The sequence below is a fragment of the Narcine bancroftii genome, chromosome 3 (assembly GCF_036971445.1).
Source record: "Narcine bancroftii isolate sNarBan1 chromosome 3, sNarBan1.hap1, whole genome shotgun sequence".
Taxonomy (NCBI): Eukaryota; Metazoa; Chordata; class Chondrichthyes; order Torpediniformes; family Narcinidae; genus Narcine; species Narcine bancroftii.
In genome coordinates this window covers 263,976,844-263,992,644 of record NC_091471.1, presented here as the reverse complement: position 1 = coordinate 263,992,644, position 15,801 = coordinate 263,976,844, and the positions used below count along the sequence as shown (strand labels likewise).

At 42.4% G+C, this 15,801-nt stretch overlaps 2 protein-coding genes across 5 annotated transcripts in view; one reads left to right on the top strand and one right to left on the bottom strand.

Moving 5' to 3' along the window:
- cers4a (ceramide synthase 4a) overlaps positions 1-2,697 on the top strand; it is a 49,300-nt gene extending 46,603 nt beyond the window's left edge. For all 4 annotated transcript variants that reach the window (XM_069927964.1, XM_069927965.1, XM_069927967.1 and 1 more), the window contains one exon: positions 899-2,697. In XM_069927964.1, coding sequence (XP_069784065.1) covers positions 899-1,069 — 171 coding nt within the window. In that variant the 3' untranslated portion in view covers positions 1,070-2,697. The remainder of the gene's footprint in view (positions 1-898) is intronic.
- Positions 2,407-14,011, bottom strand: LOC138758678 (kelch-like protein 23). Its single transcript, XM_069927971.1, has 3 exons — positions 12,979-14,011; positions 8,614-9,025; positions 2,407-6,641 (listed from the first exon to the last, which is right to left on the bottom strand). The coding sequence occupies exons 1-3, from the start codon at positions 13,889-13,891 to the stop codon at positions 6,323-6,325; spliced, it is 1,644 nt and encodes a 547-aa protein (XP_069784072.1). The 5' UTR covers positions 13,892-14,011; the 3' UTR covers positions 2,407-6,322.
- Positions 14,012-15,801: the final 1,790 nt, after the last annotated feature.

Sequence of the window (15,801 nt, the reverse complement as noted above, 5' to 3'; positions counted from 1 at the left end):
GATTCTTGAGCTTTCTCCTCAAGCCATAAGTTTGGAAAAACTATTGTCTAAGGTGATTCAGTAAACAGCTTAATTTTTAAAAAAATTATACCCCTTGTTGAATGTTATGAGTTCACTGTTGTTTCATTAACCAGATGAGAATTATGAAGGTAACTACAAATGAAGCTAGAATCTGTTAACCTCAAATCTTGATCATGAGGATGGATCACTAATTCTAAATATAGTAAGCTGAAAAAATGTTTAAAAAGGGTATTTTTGCACTCTGTATATTTGATGCAGATTATCTTCCCCCCCCCCCCCCTGGCTACGATAAAGAGATCTTAATTTCTTCATAAATAACATCCAATTTCAGATCAAATCTTTGGTGCACCATTTTCATATTGCAACCTTGAGTGAAATTAATGAATGGATTATCAAGAAATAGCAAATGTGTGCCATTTATTGATCATAAATTGCCCACTTTATCACTTTCTGGTCTGAATTTTACATCTAAATAATCCCTTTCTTTACAGCATGATATAATTAAAGGAATTTGTGAATTGATACCTAAAACATTGTTCACTTGAGATCCCTGATCATCATTTCACTCTTTAAAATTAGTTTCAGTCAATATGTAGAACTCCAAAAAACAATATTGTTCCTGAGAAGGGACTTGTATTCTTCTAAGAAATTGGTGATCTTGTCTTTGAGACTCCCAAGATCCAGTTGGTTATCTCTACATTTTGGAGTTCTATTTCTCTCCAGGTCTATGACTAGAAAATTTACAGATTGTTAATCTTTCAGTTTTCAATGATATTGATGCTTAGAAAAGTTGAGAGGGAGGGAGGGTAACCTAAATAGCTGAAATGACTGGAGTTATTGTTGCTGCAAATAATAATCCTCTTTTGGCCTTCTGCAGGTTGAAAAGGATGAAAGGAGTGATGTTGATGAAAGTGATGGGACTGAAGAAGATGAAAGGATGGAATCAAAGTCTATATCATCTGACAATCACAATGGTGTACTAAATAAAATAACAAATGGGATGAAAAACAAATTGAATGAAAGGAACAGATTGCCCAAAGCCAGGTAGCTAGCGAATATGCAACAAAGAATGGGTTTAGTGCTGCCTATATTACAAAAAAAATCTGTTCTTTTATCAATGATACCATCAAACACTTGCTCTAAAATTTCTCCCATTAAGGAATCTACACTGACTCACAACCCCAGAAATGACAAATGCCAATGGATCTGCAACTCTTGGGATTCTTGGTCAAGTCCTTCATCTTTCATTTCAAGTGTCTTGATGAGGATATGGGGTGGATTGTTAAATACAGAATATTATTGTTTTGCCCATCATTTCCATCCTGTTGAATACTTCAAAACTGGATTTGGGTAGTTGTTGACTTTTGATATTGAAGTGCAGCATGACTTTAAACAAAACACACAGGGGTTTGGAACTACTTATAGAATGGTCTAGTTTTCTCTGCTCTTGTTTTGTCATCAGTTTTCTAATCTATGGTGAATAGTAGTTGATGTCCATGGTCGTTTGGAGTTGATTCCTCCTTGAAGCCCAAAGTAACGTGAGCCACAAGCCTGCATTGTTGATGTATGGAACATCAAATCCCAATCCAAACTGCATTTTGTGTTAGTGCTTAATAGTTTGTAATATTAAATGTTACATTTTGATGTTTTTATTTAGAGGCAGAATTGTGTTTTTTGGGATGTGGTTATGTTTGGTCGTCAACAGATTACAAATAATGGAAGTATTGCAGAGACAGTGTCAAACTGGATTTAAGGTTAATGTCTGAATTAATGCAACTTTTATCGTGTTTACTATAAATCAACTCCTGTATAGAATGATCCAAGACCTTCCATTTATTTTCTCACGTGGGTGAGCTTTAAAATACAACATTTGAAATGAAAAGGGATGCACATCAAATGTTTTAATTCTTCAGGCTCCATGTCTACTCCATTTTTCTACTTGGAATTGGTTTGTTACTATTTTGTAACATTATTTTCTCACTAGGGAGCACTTTCCTCATCCAGGTTACCTGGGTACAATGACGACATTGTTAGCAATGTTTAATTTTTCCATAAACTTTAACCCAAATAGTTATTGTTGGAATCCAGATTTATGGGTTTTGCTGTTTAAATCTGCAGTGATACCTTAGGTATCAGGGCAGCAACTAATTGCTCCTGTTTTCAAAAGATGCAGTTGCACGAGGCTTCCAGGAGGAAAAAATGGATTAATACCAGAATTCTTATGTTAAATTTTTTATATAATCTGAGAATTTTGGATGAAAAATATCTTGTAGTTACCAGCTGTTTGTGTATGATTAAATACTCTGAGGAGTCGATAGGCGTAAAGCATACAAGCAATGTTGACTTTATGACCAAGTTTTATCAAATTCTTGAGTATGCTCTGAAAGAGAAAAAAATGCTTTACGTGGCAGTTTATTTTGCATAGAAACTCAAACGTAAAATGTGAAAGTCCATTGAATTATTTAAGTTGCTAATACACCTTTGGACATATTGAGACTGATTGACTTTGTTGTACGGATGACAGTCTTAGTTGTCTGATCCAAGTGTACATGTGTCTGTCTGTGAATGCACATCTTTGATTAAGGATCCAAACTAACATACTGGGTGCCTGATTTTGCTCCATTTAAATTAAAGTGTAATTAAGGTTTTTGTTTTGAATAAATTAATTCTTTTTCATTCTTTGACTCTGGCTTTGAATTTGTTTCTAGAGGTTAAGAACTATTTACTCTGCTCAGCAGTTATGCGTTAATGGGCTGGATTGTATCTTTAATCTACACATGGCAATTAGTTTACTATTCATTATGTATTGACTGAAGCTTGATATTTGGAAATGACATTTTTGGGATTAGAGTTTACATTCCATATGATGGAAGAACTGGCACTGGCATTTTGATGGGCATGATCTTTTATGGCCAAGGTACTAAAAGTGTAGTAGTTGCCTTGTAAGCAAATCTATCAACCAATTTTATACATGGCAAAGACTACAAACTGAGGTAATCTATACAGTAGGAAAAAGCATCCATTTTTATTTTGCATACAAGAGGGAACATGGTGCTGTTTATCATCCTATACAAAAAAATCAACCCTATCAGTACTTCCTTTCCTAATGTAGTAAATTTTCATCTTGAATCATTCTCCAGTTTCTGAAGTGGGTTGGAGGGCAGACCATAAAGCACCAGCTAAAAGATTTAAGAGGCAGAATGAGATACTGAGTGGGTGTGAGAGTCCTCTAAACCTAGAAGTGAAGCATGAGCTCAGCTGTTGTGCACAATCCCCAAAAATTAATGCCAACCACAGTTGAGGATCTTTGATTTTGACTTTGAGCTTTCTATCACTGGGCACTAATGGTGGTGTTTTCTGTTCTGAAGTAATAGCATTAGATTTGGATTACTGAAACAATATTTCCCAAGTCTGAGCTAAACAATATTTCAATTTTAAAGAAAATTTTCAAACGCATCACATTCATTCAGTTTTCAATCCCCACATTGGGAAGAACATATTGAGGTATTTGGATCTATGCAGGTGCAGAAAAAATGATGTAATGGAGCAAATGTCTCACTTAAAATAACTATGGAAAGGGTTCAGTGTTTCCAAATATGTCAGTGTGCCCTCCTGAATGGACGGATGCTAAGATCTCTCACGCCTCCCATTCTACAGATTCCATTTCCAAATCTGGAACAACAACACAGCATCAGTTGAAACCCATTGTTAATATTCTCAATTTTCTCTTCTCGCGCTGTCTGCACAAAATTACCTGATTAAAATTTTGGGCATCGCTGATATGACAAATCAAATATCTCACTATAAAGTTCACTTAATAATGGATGTCTTTGGTTTCAATATTGCTTTTAAAATAAACATTCATTTTACTGATACTCTACAGATTGTTTTGGAAATTAATGGTAGGCTTTAATAAGATGTTAGCATAAAGGGTAGAGCTTGCAGTCTTAGTGCTATAAATGTATGTACAGTCCCTGTTGCCTTGTTGACCACTAGCACTCAGGAAGTTCCTGGACTGGGACTAATGAAACTGGACAAGCATTGGAGGAGACAATTAAATATGATTAAGTATGGCATCTGGGTACTTGTGCTGTGCATTCCTTCCACTATTTATAAAATACATCAAGTAACCCACCACTTGCACAACCCATGTAGTCTGCTGTTCCACTTCAGCCACCTTAGAACCCACAGTACTAAAGCACAAGTGATGTATACTAAAACCAAGACTGCTGAGTTAGAACTGTAGGCTCATGGGAGAGAGACTGCAGCTGATGGTATCCGAAGCTAAATACGTTCTGCTGGAGGAACTCAGCAAGCCAAGCAGCATCAGTGGAAGAAAAAGAATGGTTGATGATGTCTTGAGCTGAAATCTTTTATCAGCCTTGAGTTCAAAACATCAACCATTATTTAGATTCAGAGTGGAATGTTATGTTTAGTTCTGGCCATCTCACTACAGGAAAAATGTGGATGCTACAGAGAGGGAGCAGAGGAAATTTACAAGGATGCTGTCTGGACTAGAGAGCGTGCCTCATGAGCATAGGTTGAGGAAATTTGGTGCTTTCTCCTTGGTGTGAAGGAGGATGAAGGGTGTCCTGATAGAGGTGTAAAAGATGACGCTGGACAACAATTGTTTTCAAAAGGACTGCTTCCTGGAAACAAAAATTGGGGATTAGATAACTTCAAATTGAACACAAATATAATTTCATATTTGTTGTATCGTGTAGGAAGTTGGAGAAACATTAAACATACTAAAAGTTAATTTAGTTGCATAATAATGCTCATAAATTGCATTATTTCAACTGACTAAAACTGTTTTGCTGCTAATTTTCATTTGTACTCAGCATCTGATGCTTCTTATGTCAGTATCCAACAATAGTTGGCCAGCACTGATGGATTCCAATTGCCATGATATCGCTTTTTCCATGGTTGCAATGTCCTGGTGAAACTTTTCACTGTGTTCGTCACTGACAGCACCAAGATCAGTAGGGAAGATGTCCAAGTGCAAATGCAGAAAATTAATTTTCAAAGTCCTGTTGCACTTTGTGGTTTTGTTGGTTTGAAGGATGTTGTCGATCAGCTGGATGTATTTTGGTATATGATAGAAAATTTCTAAAGGTGATTTTCATGATAAGCAGATCAAAATCCATAAAATACACCCAAGTGTTCAGGAAGCAAAATCCTCGTTGTCCAGTGTGATGAGAGGATGGCCATAGGCTTTTTTTGCTGGGCTGAAATGGCTGAGGGGCATAGTTTTAAGGTGCTTGGGAGTAAGTGCAGGAGAGGGAGGATGTAAGAAGTAAACTTTTCTCAGAGGGTGATGGGTGCATGGAAAGCATTGCTCTCCATGGTGGTGGAGACAGGTACAATAGGATCTTTTAAGAGACTATTAGATAGGTACAGTGGAAGTGATAAAATGGAGGGTTATTTTAGGAAATTCTAGGCAGATGTAAGAGTAGGTTGTAGGGTGGGCACACCTCTGTGGGCTGAAGGGCCTGTGCTGTAGGTCCCCATGTTCTATTTTTCTTCCACTGATGCTGCATGACCTGCTAAGTTCCTCCAGAAATGTATTTACCTGCCTAGTAAAATCTTGTGTAAGAATAAACCACATCCGTCCTACTTGATTCAAATATGGTTCTGACTTTCTCAGCAATGCCCAGTGTTCTGTGGATTTGCCAGAGAAACAACATTGGTTTCAAGACAGATGCTTAGTGTAATCCACTTTTTAAACTAGTTTCCAAGATCCTCATTAAGGTATTTCCAGAAGACCAGGGTTAAGAAGTATAAATCCAGAGTGGTGTTGGACAGGAGGAGGCAAGCAAGAGACTGAAGTTAAAGGTATAGAGATCTGGGGAAGACTTTGGGAGCATGAAGCTATCACAGTGCTAGGGAGGAATTTGGCCATGGGGCAATTTGTACTTTGGAGACATAAGGTGGTCAATTGCCAATCTAAGACCATTAGGGAGAGACAGTGGACAACAACTGAAGGTTTTGATGAAATGGAATGAGCATATCTTCAACAGGGTAATGAGAATGCAGAGGTTGAGAGAGTAAGGGCAAGGTAGTTTACTGAAGGAGCTGTGGAAGGAATAGCCTTTAAGAAACAATCGTACAGTTAATAATTTCTACCTGGATTATTAGGTCGATCTCACGAGCTGGTTGACAGAAAATTGTAAAACTGTAACAGGATTCTGCTGGACTGCGCTGCCCATCATAATAGATGCCTGGGGAATGCCGGCGCTGTGATTGCCCCATTCTCGATCACACTGTCAGTAATCTACGAGTTGAAATACAAACGTCCCCTTCAGACTCCAGGCGTGGTGCTGAACTTTGCGATGGACACGCAGCCGCGTAACGGCAGTGGGCAGGGCACGGCCGTGTCAACCACCTGGCAGGTGTCAGTGTAGGGATCGAAAAGAATCATATTAGGGATCGACGTGTTCCCTCTCCTCTCCCCCACAATGAATGTCTTTCCGTTCACAATAGTGCAGCCACTGAAGAACTTCTGGTTTAAGCATTCCTCGTCCACTGGTGACCACTCGTCAGTGTCAATGTCAAGACGAAATGGTTGGCCTCCCACCACATAAACCGCACCATTCAGGAAGGTTGCACAGAGATCGTACCTTCAACGGGTCAAGAAAATGCCAGTGTTAATGATGGTGCCATTATAACTCAGCCTCCATATACGCTGTTTACACTATCACACACAAAGCTAACTTTAAAGAGGATCGACTTTAGGATAACTTGAAACGAACTGCGTTAAAACATAGACACGAAAACGCTCGAGAGATCAGCTGTTTCAAAGCGGCGCCCTTCAGCAGAACTAGGAAATGTTACAGATGTGGCAGAGGTGCTCGGGGAAAGGAATAGGATGGGGGCTCACTGCAAAAACGTCCACTGTAGGGCGGAGACATGGCACAAAGCAGGGAAACCAGAGATAGTAGCGATGCTGTCAACGCGTTCATGGAGTGGGTAACATCACTTGCTGCGTCCCAAATGGAGTGGGAGCGTGTGGGAAGAGTAATTAATTCTTGAAATCATAGCGAATATTTGTTGGCAGCGCGCCAGAGAAGAAGAAGGTGAAAGTGAGGGTGGAGTGGAGTGGAAACTCATTGGTGAATGGGTGTATGGAGGGTGTAGGGGGGGGGGGGGGGGAAGAAATCGAATCAGGGCATGTGACTGATTCAGTCACATATGAGTGGTTCAAAGATGTTTCAGGAACAAAGCAACCATAGCCAGAAACTCCCCGTGACCCAGAGCACCCTTTCGGAGGGAGAAGGAGATAGTAGATACTCAAAATAGGAGGGTGTATTAGAACGGGCGAGGGAAACGATGCGCATATGTCATATTAGCAGATTCCAATGAAAAGATCGGAGGGTGAGGGGTTTAAGTGGTCAGGGGGATTCTACAGATAGGCTTTATTGTTCAAAGGAGCTGACGCAGAGTGAGTGGTGATGGAGGAAGCACTCTGCGGAGCCAAAGTTACTTGAAGGGGGACATAATCACGCATGATGTACAAGCTGAACGGGGAAAAGAGATTGATTGGAGGACTCTGAGTATAGAAAGCATCTGGAAAGTTATTAGTATAAAACTATAGAGCAGTGGTTCTCAACCGTTTTCTTTCCACTCACATACCACTTTAAGTATTCCCTATGTCGTAGGTGCTCTGTGATCAGTAAAGGATTCCTTAAGTATGTGGGTGGAAAGAAAACGGTTGAGAACCATTGCAATAGAGGAATTGCTGAGCCTGCCATTATTGAAATATGAAAAAGAATAATGTTTTTAGTTAAAACGTCAGATACGGTGCAGTGGCAAAGGATAAATGGAAGTGCAGACCAGGGCAGCAGGCAGACGAGGGAACTGGTATTGCGATCGAACAAGTAAGGATGTGGCACGCATGGATTGCAGCCAAGGTGGGAGAGGATTGCCGGGTCAGTAATGTAGCTGAAAAAGGGGATGGTTAGCTGATTCCTGCCGAGCACTTACCTCCTCCTGCTGCGACGCATGTTTCTGTGAAACTCGAGAAACGGGAAACAATGAAGGTGAACGAGGCAAAATGAGCGCCCAAAGCTGGCAGGGAATTCAGCACCAATACCGTCAGAAATCTTAAATAGAAATGACGTTTGCTGAAAATGTTCAGCACTTCGGAAACAAAAGAAGTTAACATTTCTCACTAGGGAGCACTTGCCTCTCCCAAGCCACCTGGGTGCAATGAGCGGTTGATCACATTACAAATGTAACAAATGTTAAAATAACCACAGGTGCAGAAAAAAGAAAGGGAGTGAATTCAAGGGAGATGAGGAGGAACAAAACGTTCTTGGGGAGAGAGGGGGGAGTGATTAAATGTTTCCAGGGAAACCGTGTTGGTAAGGAGTAAAACACGAAGGTCTGCAGTGGTTGAAGTAAAAACACAACGCTGGTGAAACTCAGCAGGTCAAACAGTGTACTTTGTATAGCAAAGATAAATAAGTATAACCAATGTTTCGGGCTTAACCTTTCGTCAAGATAAGAAGGGCTCAAGCCCGAAATATTGATTTGTTTGACCTGCTGAGCTTCTCCAACATCGTGGAGGCGTAACGGAACAAAAGGACGTACCGGGGAAGTGGCGAGAAGGAGATCACGTCCCAGACATCTGTGCCAACATGTAGCCGCTGAACGCCGCTGTAAACATCACCATTCTCATCCAGTCCGCACAGGACGTAGATCCTGACACCATCGCTGGCCACTGCTGCTCTCTCCACGGGCTGCACCATGCGGTGCCTGCCCTCCCACTGGGTGCCCGCCACCTGCAGCCGCTCCACATCAGCAATCACAGCCTCGTCAGTGCTGCCTCCCAGCGCGTACAGGTACTCCCCGGCACCGACTGCACAGTGCCAGTTGCGAGACTGCTTCATGGAAGGCCCTTCCATCCAGCTGTTATCCCAGTCGTTGTAAATCAGCACCCAGTCCACGCAATACCAAACCACCTCATCTCGAAAGTATCCTCCAGTTACAAAGATGTAGTGCCCTGTTGCAGAAACATACAGGGGACGGCTTAATTACAGAATGGGGAAATTTATTAGCAGAGTCCATGCACTCAAGGTGGTGAATCTCCCAGAAGTAGCTAGAAAGGGCCAATATCTGTTTTTATTCATGAGTTAAATCAGAATTATGTCAGGCGGAGGGACAAGAGACTAGAATATGGAGCAAAACAGAGCTGCTGGAGGAACTCAGTGGATCGTGCAGCAACTGTAGAGGGAATTGCTTGTCCACGATTCCGAGTCAAGACTCTGGATCAGAACTCGGAAACAGAGGGCGAGCAGTGAGATCTCCCATCAAAGAGAAGAGGAAAACTTTCTTCCAAGAGACTACACAGTGGACCAATGAACTGGAAGGACAAGAGGCTGCAGATGCCGGAAACCATTTAAAACAACATTGCGAGAGGAACGCAGCAGGTCAGGAAGCTTCTGTGGACGGTCTTGATCTTGTATCAGTCCTGGAGATAACATCCCACTCCGCTGCTTCACTTAAAGTGGTACGACCAGATCTTTTACATTAACCTCACAAAACAATTTTAGGTTTAAACACGAAAGTCTGCAGACACTGTGGTTGAACACCATGCTGGAGAAACTCAGCAGGTCAAACAATGTACTTTATATAGCAAAGATAAGGATACATAACCAACATTTTGGGCTTTAGCCCTTCATCAAGGTGACATTTTTAGGTTGATTAGGTATTGTTCCCACCATGTCTTTTTCAATCTCCAGTGAAGCAAGACGAACCCTAGTTTAATGGTAATGATAGAACGATGGATGAATATCCAAGGCTAAGAAGTTATGGGTTGTAGTGAGATATAATTCAGTTGCTGGTGGGCCACAAGTCTCCTGGAAACCCAGTTTAACGCTGCCTGGTATATTCTGACATTATTCCATTTAGCACAATGGTAATGCTACACAACATAGTAAATAACAAGTCAAGTTTATTGTCATCTGATTGCAATGCTACAAAACAGTGTTCTCCGGTCTTCAGTACAAAACACAGACACATAACCAGACATAACACACATACAGACATAGGTACATATGCAGGGCAAGTATTTGTTAGCAGATTTTGTTTTGTAAATGTGAGAGTCTCAGATGGTTAATGTGAGCAGTTCCTTTGGTTGTTCACTGTTCTCACTGCCCGTGGTGCTGGCTCTGATCCTCCTGTATCTCTTCCTGTATCTCTTCCTGTATCTCTTCCCAACAGGAGCAGCTGAAAGATGCTGTGTGCAGGGTCGAAGGGGTCCTCAATAATTTTGCGTGCCCTCTTGATCCCGGGGTTGGGGGGAGACTCCAGTGATTCTCTCTGCCACTCTTATGGTCCCGTGGATTATTTTCTCAATGTTACCCAATATAAAGTCTGATTTTTGTCTTACCAGGACTGTGCAACATTGCCATATACATCCACATTTGTAACAAGAATATTGGGGAGGACAGAGTCATGTCATTTTTTTAAAATCCCTTGTATTGGCTCATTTTCTAACAGTTGGAGATCCAGTATGGCAGTTATAAACTTCTGGATTTCACTAGTCTCATCATAATTGGAGTACTTTCATTGCCCTAGATATTCTGGGCTCTTATCAAGTACTGTTCAACACAGAAAAGTACTTTTCATCATCTGAGGTAGAATGAAGTGTGAATCAGCAGATGGGTTCCTTACCTGCATTTAACCTGAAATTTTTTTAGACTTTGGAATTTAAGTGTGGACTCCCAGAGCCACTCTGAATACAACTGTGCTACGACTGCCTATTCAGGATATACCCAGAGAATATCATGGATGAAGCTGGGACACGTATAAATTCAGTCATGTAATGGGACATCTCTGAGCATTTATTGTCCTTTTCAATTTTCCAGAACTGATGAGGCAGCTAAGGGTGGGTCTGGAATCACAAACAAGATTGACCAAGTAGAGGACAATAGTGAACCAGTTTTCATACCAATCCAGTAGATTTATGGCTACCATAACTGAGATCAGTACCTCTCAGTTCCAGGTGTATTTAATTTCTTGAATTTAAATTCCCCAATCACACAGTGTGATTTGAACATATTTTTGAATAAAATGTTTAGAATGTGAATCTAGCAACTTCATCACCATACTATCTCATCCCCAGATCTAAGATTACAACTATATCAACCCTCGTTGGAATTACACTATTTTCTCAAGAAATATACTTAATTAGTTCCAGTTCGAATTTATCCTTGTATGTGCCCAACGTCCCCACACAAGATCCTTCCCTCAACTTGCATCTGGGTGAGAGTTAAAAGATATTCAAATAGATTTTGTATATCACTTAGAATCATATCCATATGCTGTGCATAATAGGGCGTAAGTTAGAGGAAATAAAACAGCATTCAAATTTTGGACAAATATATATTTCAATCAAATAAAGTGTGATGATCAGCCACATATCTATCAGAAAAAGGTAACTATCTGATCAGAGAGTTGTATATCATAGAGACAAAGATCCAACTGGCCAAATGTGAATAAAGTAAAGGAGACAAAGTATCCTGACTAAGTAAATAATGAAAAGCCAAGAAGTTAAGATAGTTAAAAATTGAAAAAATCTGGATGCTGGAAATCTGAAGAAATATAATAGTTTCCATGTATCCCGTGAATAGCTCGGTCACAAAACAAGAGCGAGAACTGAAATTTTGCATGCAAGTTAGATTAAACACTCTTGTGATGCATATCACACTCTTAGTTTTTTCTAAAATCACATCATTTTTGTGCTGCACTAAAACCCAGATCTCCAATGTTTTTGTTGACCTTAGCACTATATAATTGGGGCTAAAAATAATGACTGGTAATGCTTTTGGGGAAAATGTCTTCGTCCCTCCTGTACGTTTTCGGCTGAAGCGATTCCATTTCCCTGTCCACTTAGATTTGCCCGGATTAATTAACAAGGGCTTGAAACACAATTCTTTTCCCATGGAAAAAGAATCTCAGAGTAGTATGTGATGTCATGTATGTACTCAGACAATAAATCTGATGTTTAGCGAATGTAAAAAAACAATCCTGGAGATGCATTTTCCCCAAAAGCATTACCAGTCATTATTTTTAGCCCCAATTATATAGTGCTAAGGTCAACAAAAACATTGGAGATCTGGGTTTTAGTGCAGCACAAAAATGATGTGATTTTAGAAAAAACTAAGAGTGTGATATGCATCACAAGAGTGTTTAATCTAACTTGCATGCAAAATTTCAGTTCTCGCTCTTGTTTTGTGACCGAGCTATTCACGGGATACATGGAAACTATTATATTTCTTCAGATTTCCAGCATCCAGATTTTTTCAATTTTTAACTATCTTAACTTCTTGGCTTTTCATTATTTACTTAGTCAGGATACTTTGTCTCCTTTACTTTATTCACATTTGGCCAGTTGGATCTTTGTCTCTATGATATACAACTCTCTGATCAGATAGTTACCTTTTTCTGATAGATATGTGGCTGATCATCACACTTTATTTGATTGAAACGTTTTGATCAAACGTTTTTAAATTAAAATTTAGAAATTTTACAGCACGGTAACAGACCCAATTACACCCAGAAGATTTTGAAGGGTGGGAGGAAACCTATGCAGTCACGGGGGAAACGTACAGCCTCCTTACAGACAACGCGGGATTCAAATGCCGGTGGCTAACGCTGTAACACCATTGTGCAGACCGCGCCTTGATGAAGGGCCCAAGCCCGAATTGTTAGTTATGGATCTTTACCTTTGCTACGGAAAGTCCTGTTTGACCAGCTGAGTTTCTCCAGCATTTGTGTTTCTACTGATGTTTAGCTGTCTGCTGGTTGCCCCAAGTTGAAGGGCCCTAAAAGATGTGTTATGCACAACTACAAACATAAATACCATTGCATTCGATTGATTGTAGACTGCCCCAAACTGCAGAAAGGTCGTGTGATTGACCTGTGTTTTGTATACAAGTCATGTTGCGTTACCTACTGCTGCTACGGCGTACTGGGTGAGGTTCCTGCGGCGGAGAGGGGAGCAGGCTTGCCACGTGTTGGTTTTTGGGTGGAACTGGAACAGTTCTTGCTGCTCCCGTTCGTGTCTGCCCCCAAGAATGAACATGGTCTCATAGCTCCTGCTCCTCTGGGGGAAGCGGTAGGCCGCCGTCCAGTTGCGGGGAGGGCTGCGGTTTAACCTGATCAGGAGCCTGGTGCACGTGTCATCCCGGCTGCTGCGCTCGGAGCGTCTGATGAGCAGGTCGATGAAGGGCAGGGTCAGGAAGGGGGCTCTGACCAAGGCGAGCAAATGCCCCAGGGCCGCCTCCCTGCTGCGCTGGTGGCTCGCCCACTTCACCAGGGCCTCGAACACCTCGTCCTCCTTCCCCACGTAGAGGTCGTCGCTGGCCAGAAGCTCGGCCAGAGCCTCGCGGGGAAGCTGCAAGAACTCCTCCTGGTCGTCGGCTAGGGCGGCCAGGTGCGTGAGGGCCACGCCGCGGGCGGCCGCGCTCAGGCCCGGGCACACGAAGCGCCGCGAGTAAGCCCAGAAGCCCAGGCAGTTGGAGACATGCAGCTGGCGCTGCAGGAAGGCGCAGCACAACAACTTGACCCGGTCGAAGAGCAGGTAGTCGGCGGCTTCCAGCAGGGCCGTCACGTTGTGCCGCTCGATGTGCACCCGGCCCCGGTGGGCGAAGGCCAACAGCAGCTCGAAGACCTCGGGATCCAGGCCTCGCAGCACGACGCGGGACTCGGACCTTTCCCGGGTGCCTCCGGAGAACATGGCCCGAAAATAGTCGCTGGTCCGCGACAGCGCACCCCGGTTAACGTGGAAAAGCCGCTGGCCGACTTCCAGCACGGTGTCCGGGGCCGGCCCCGTGTCCCCAAGGCATTTTGCCTCGCAGGCCATCTCTCCAACCTGCTGCTCTATATTTAGGCCGATCCGATACAGAGAGCTTACCCAGACTCGAAATGGTCTGGCAGCCTGGACAAAAAATAAACTGCAAGCAAAATAGATCCAGTCTCCAGGCCTATTTTAATAGACGGTTAAGGGTGAGACCCACAGACTCAAGACCGGTATGAATTAGCACAACTCCTTTGAAGCATAGACCGTAAAACATGGAGCAAAATAGGCTATTCAGCCCATCTAGTCTGCACCGTCATTTAATCACTCAGTGACACTGACCTTTGATCCCCTGGTTAATCAAGAACCTGTCAATCTCTGCCTTAAATACGCCCAATTACTAGTCTCCACAATCCCCGTGGGTGTGGCAACAAATTCCAGATTTACCACCCTCTGGCTGAAGAAATTCTAGGGCGTTTCTGTTCTAAGTAGATGTCCTTCAATCCTGAAGTTGTGTCCACTTGTCCTAGACTCTTCCACCATGGAAATCAACCTTTCTACATCGTCTCTCTCCAAACTTTTCAACATTCAAAATGTTTCAATGAGACTCCTCCTCATTCTCCTAAATTACAACAAATGCAGGCCAAGAGCTGTCACGCTTCACATATGATAATCCTTTCTTAGAACATAGAACATTACAGCGCAGTCCAGGCATTTTGTCCCTGTTTGATGAGTTTGTCCAGCATTGTTTCTACGCACCCTTTCGCGTTTTACCTGTGCCTTACTTTGTCTTTTTCTTGCACCTTTTTTATTTATTTTGTCAGGTGGTTTATAGAAATGTTTAGACACTGATGCTGTCAAAAAACAAATAATGTGATATGTTCATAACAATAAATTCTGGTTCTGAAGATGGCATGTTAGCTGTTTTATTGGTGGATTTAGGTGAGCATTTTGAAGGAGACATTCAAGGTGAATTCACCACTTTACCTGTGTAGTATTTTGGAATTCAGATAATACTCTGCCGTTTCTGGATCTTTCCATCTCCATCTTAGGAGACAAGCTTTCCACCGACATACACAACCAACCCACCAACTCCCACAACTACCTCGACTACACTTTCTCACATCCTTGCAAGAATTCTATTCCTTTTTCTCAATTTCTCCACCGCATCTGTTCCCAAGATGAGGCCTCCCAGTCCAGATCTTCTGAACTGTCTGCATGGCTTCCCCTCCACCACCTTCAACTCAGCCCTTATCTGCATCTCCTCCTCTTTCCGCTCATCTGTAATGGCCCCTCTATCCCAGACGCAACAAAGGATTCCTTGTACCCCATCAACCTCCACATTTAATATATTTTCATCCAGAATTTCCAGCACTTACACCAGAATCCCACTACAAGACACATTTTCCTCTCCTCTCTCTGCCTTCCGTAGTGAACACTCCCTCCATGACTCCCTCAGTGCACTCATCCCTCCCCACCAACCGTCCCCTTGACACCTTCCTCTTGCACCCATACCTCCTCCCTCACCATAGTCCGGGGCTCCAAACATGTCTTTCAAGTGAAGCAAGATTGATTTACTGCATCTGGTGCTTCCTTTGTGGCCTTCTCCTCATTGGAGAGACTGAGTACAGACTGAGTGATCACTTCGCTGAGCACCTTTGCTCCTCCCAGTAGCGAACCATTTCAGTTTTGCATTCCACTCACATATCTGCCATGGTCTCGCGTACCATCCCATCAAATTGGAGAAACAACACCGATTGTCCGTCTGGGCACCCTCCAGCTTGATGGGGCATTAACATCGACTTTTCTGGTTTCTGTTAACCTGCTCTCCTTTTCCCTCCCTCCCATCCTTCCCACCCCTCCCCCTCCTTAGCTCATGAGATTGTCTCATCTCAGAAGCTAAGCAGGTTCAGGACTGATCAGTACACGGAAGAGAGACTGCCAAGGAACACCAGGTGCTGTAGCTTTAGGCTGCT

Bases quoted from the DNA above. Each gene is read 5' to 3' on its own strand.
- LOC138758678 (XM_069927971.1), bottom strand. From the start codon at position 13,891: ATGGCCTGCGAGGCAAAATGCCTTGGGGACACGGGGCCGGCCCCGGAC. The intron at 9,026-12,978 runs GTAACGCAACAT...TTTCTGCAACAG, and splicing joins GTACGCCGTAGCAGCAGTAG to GGCACTACATCTTTGTAACT. The intron at 6,642-8,613 runs GTACGTCCTTTT...GACCCGTTGAAG, and splicing joins TCCTTCTCGCCACTTCCCCG to GTACGATCTCTGTGCAACCT.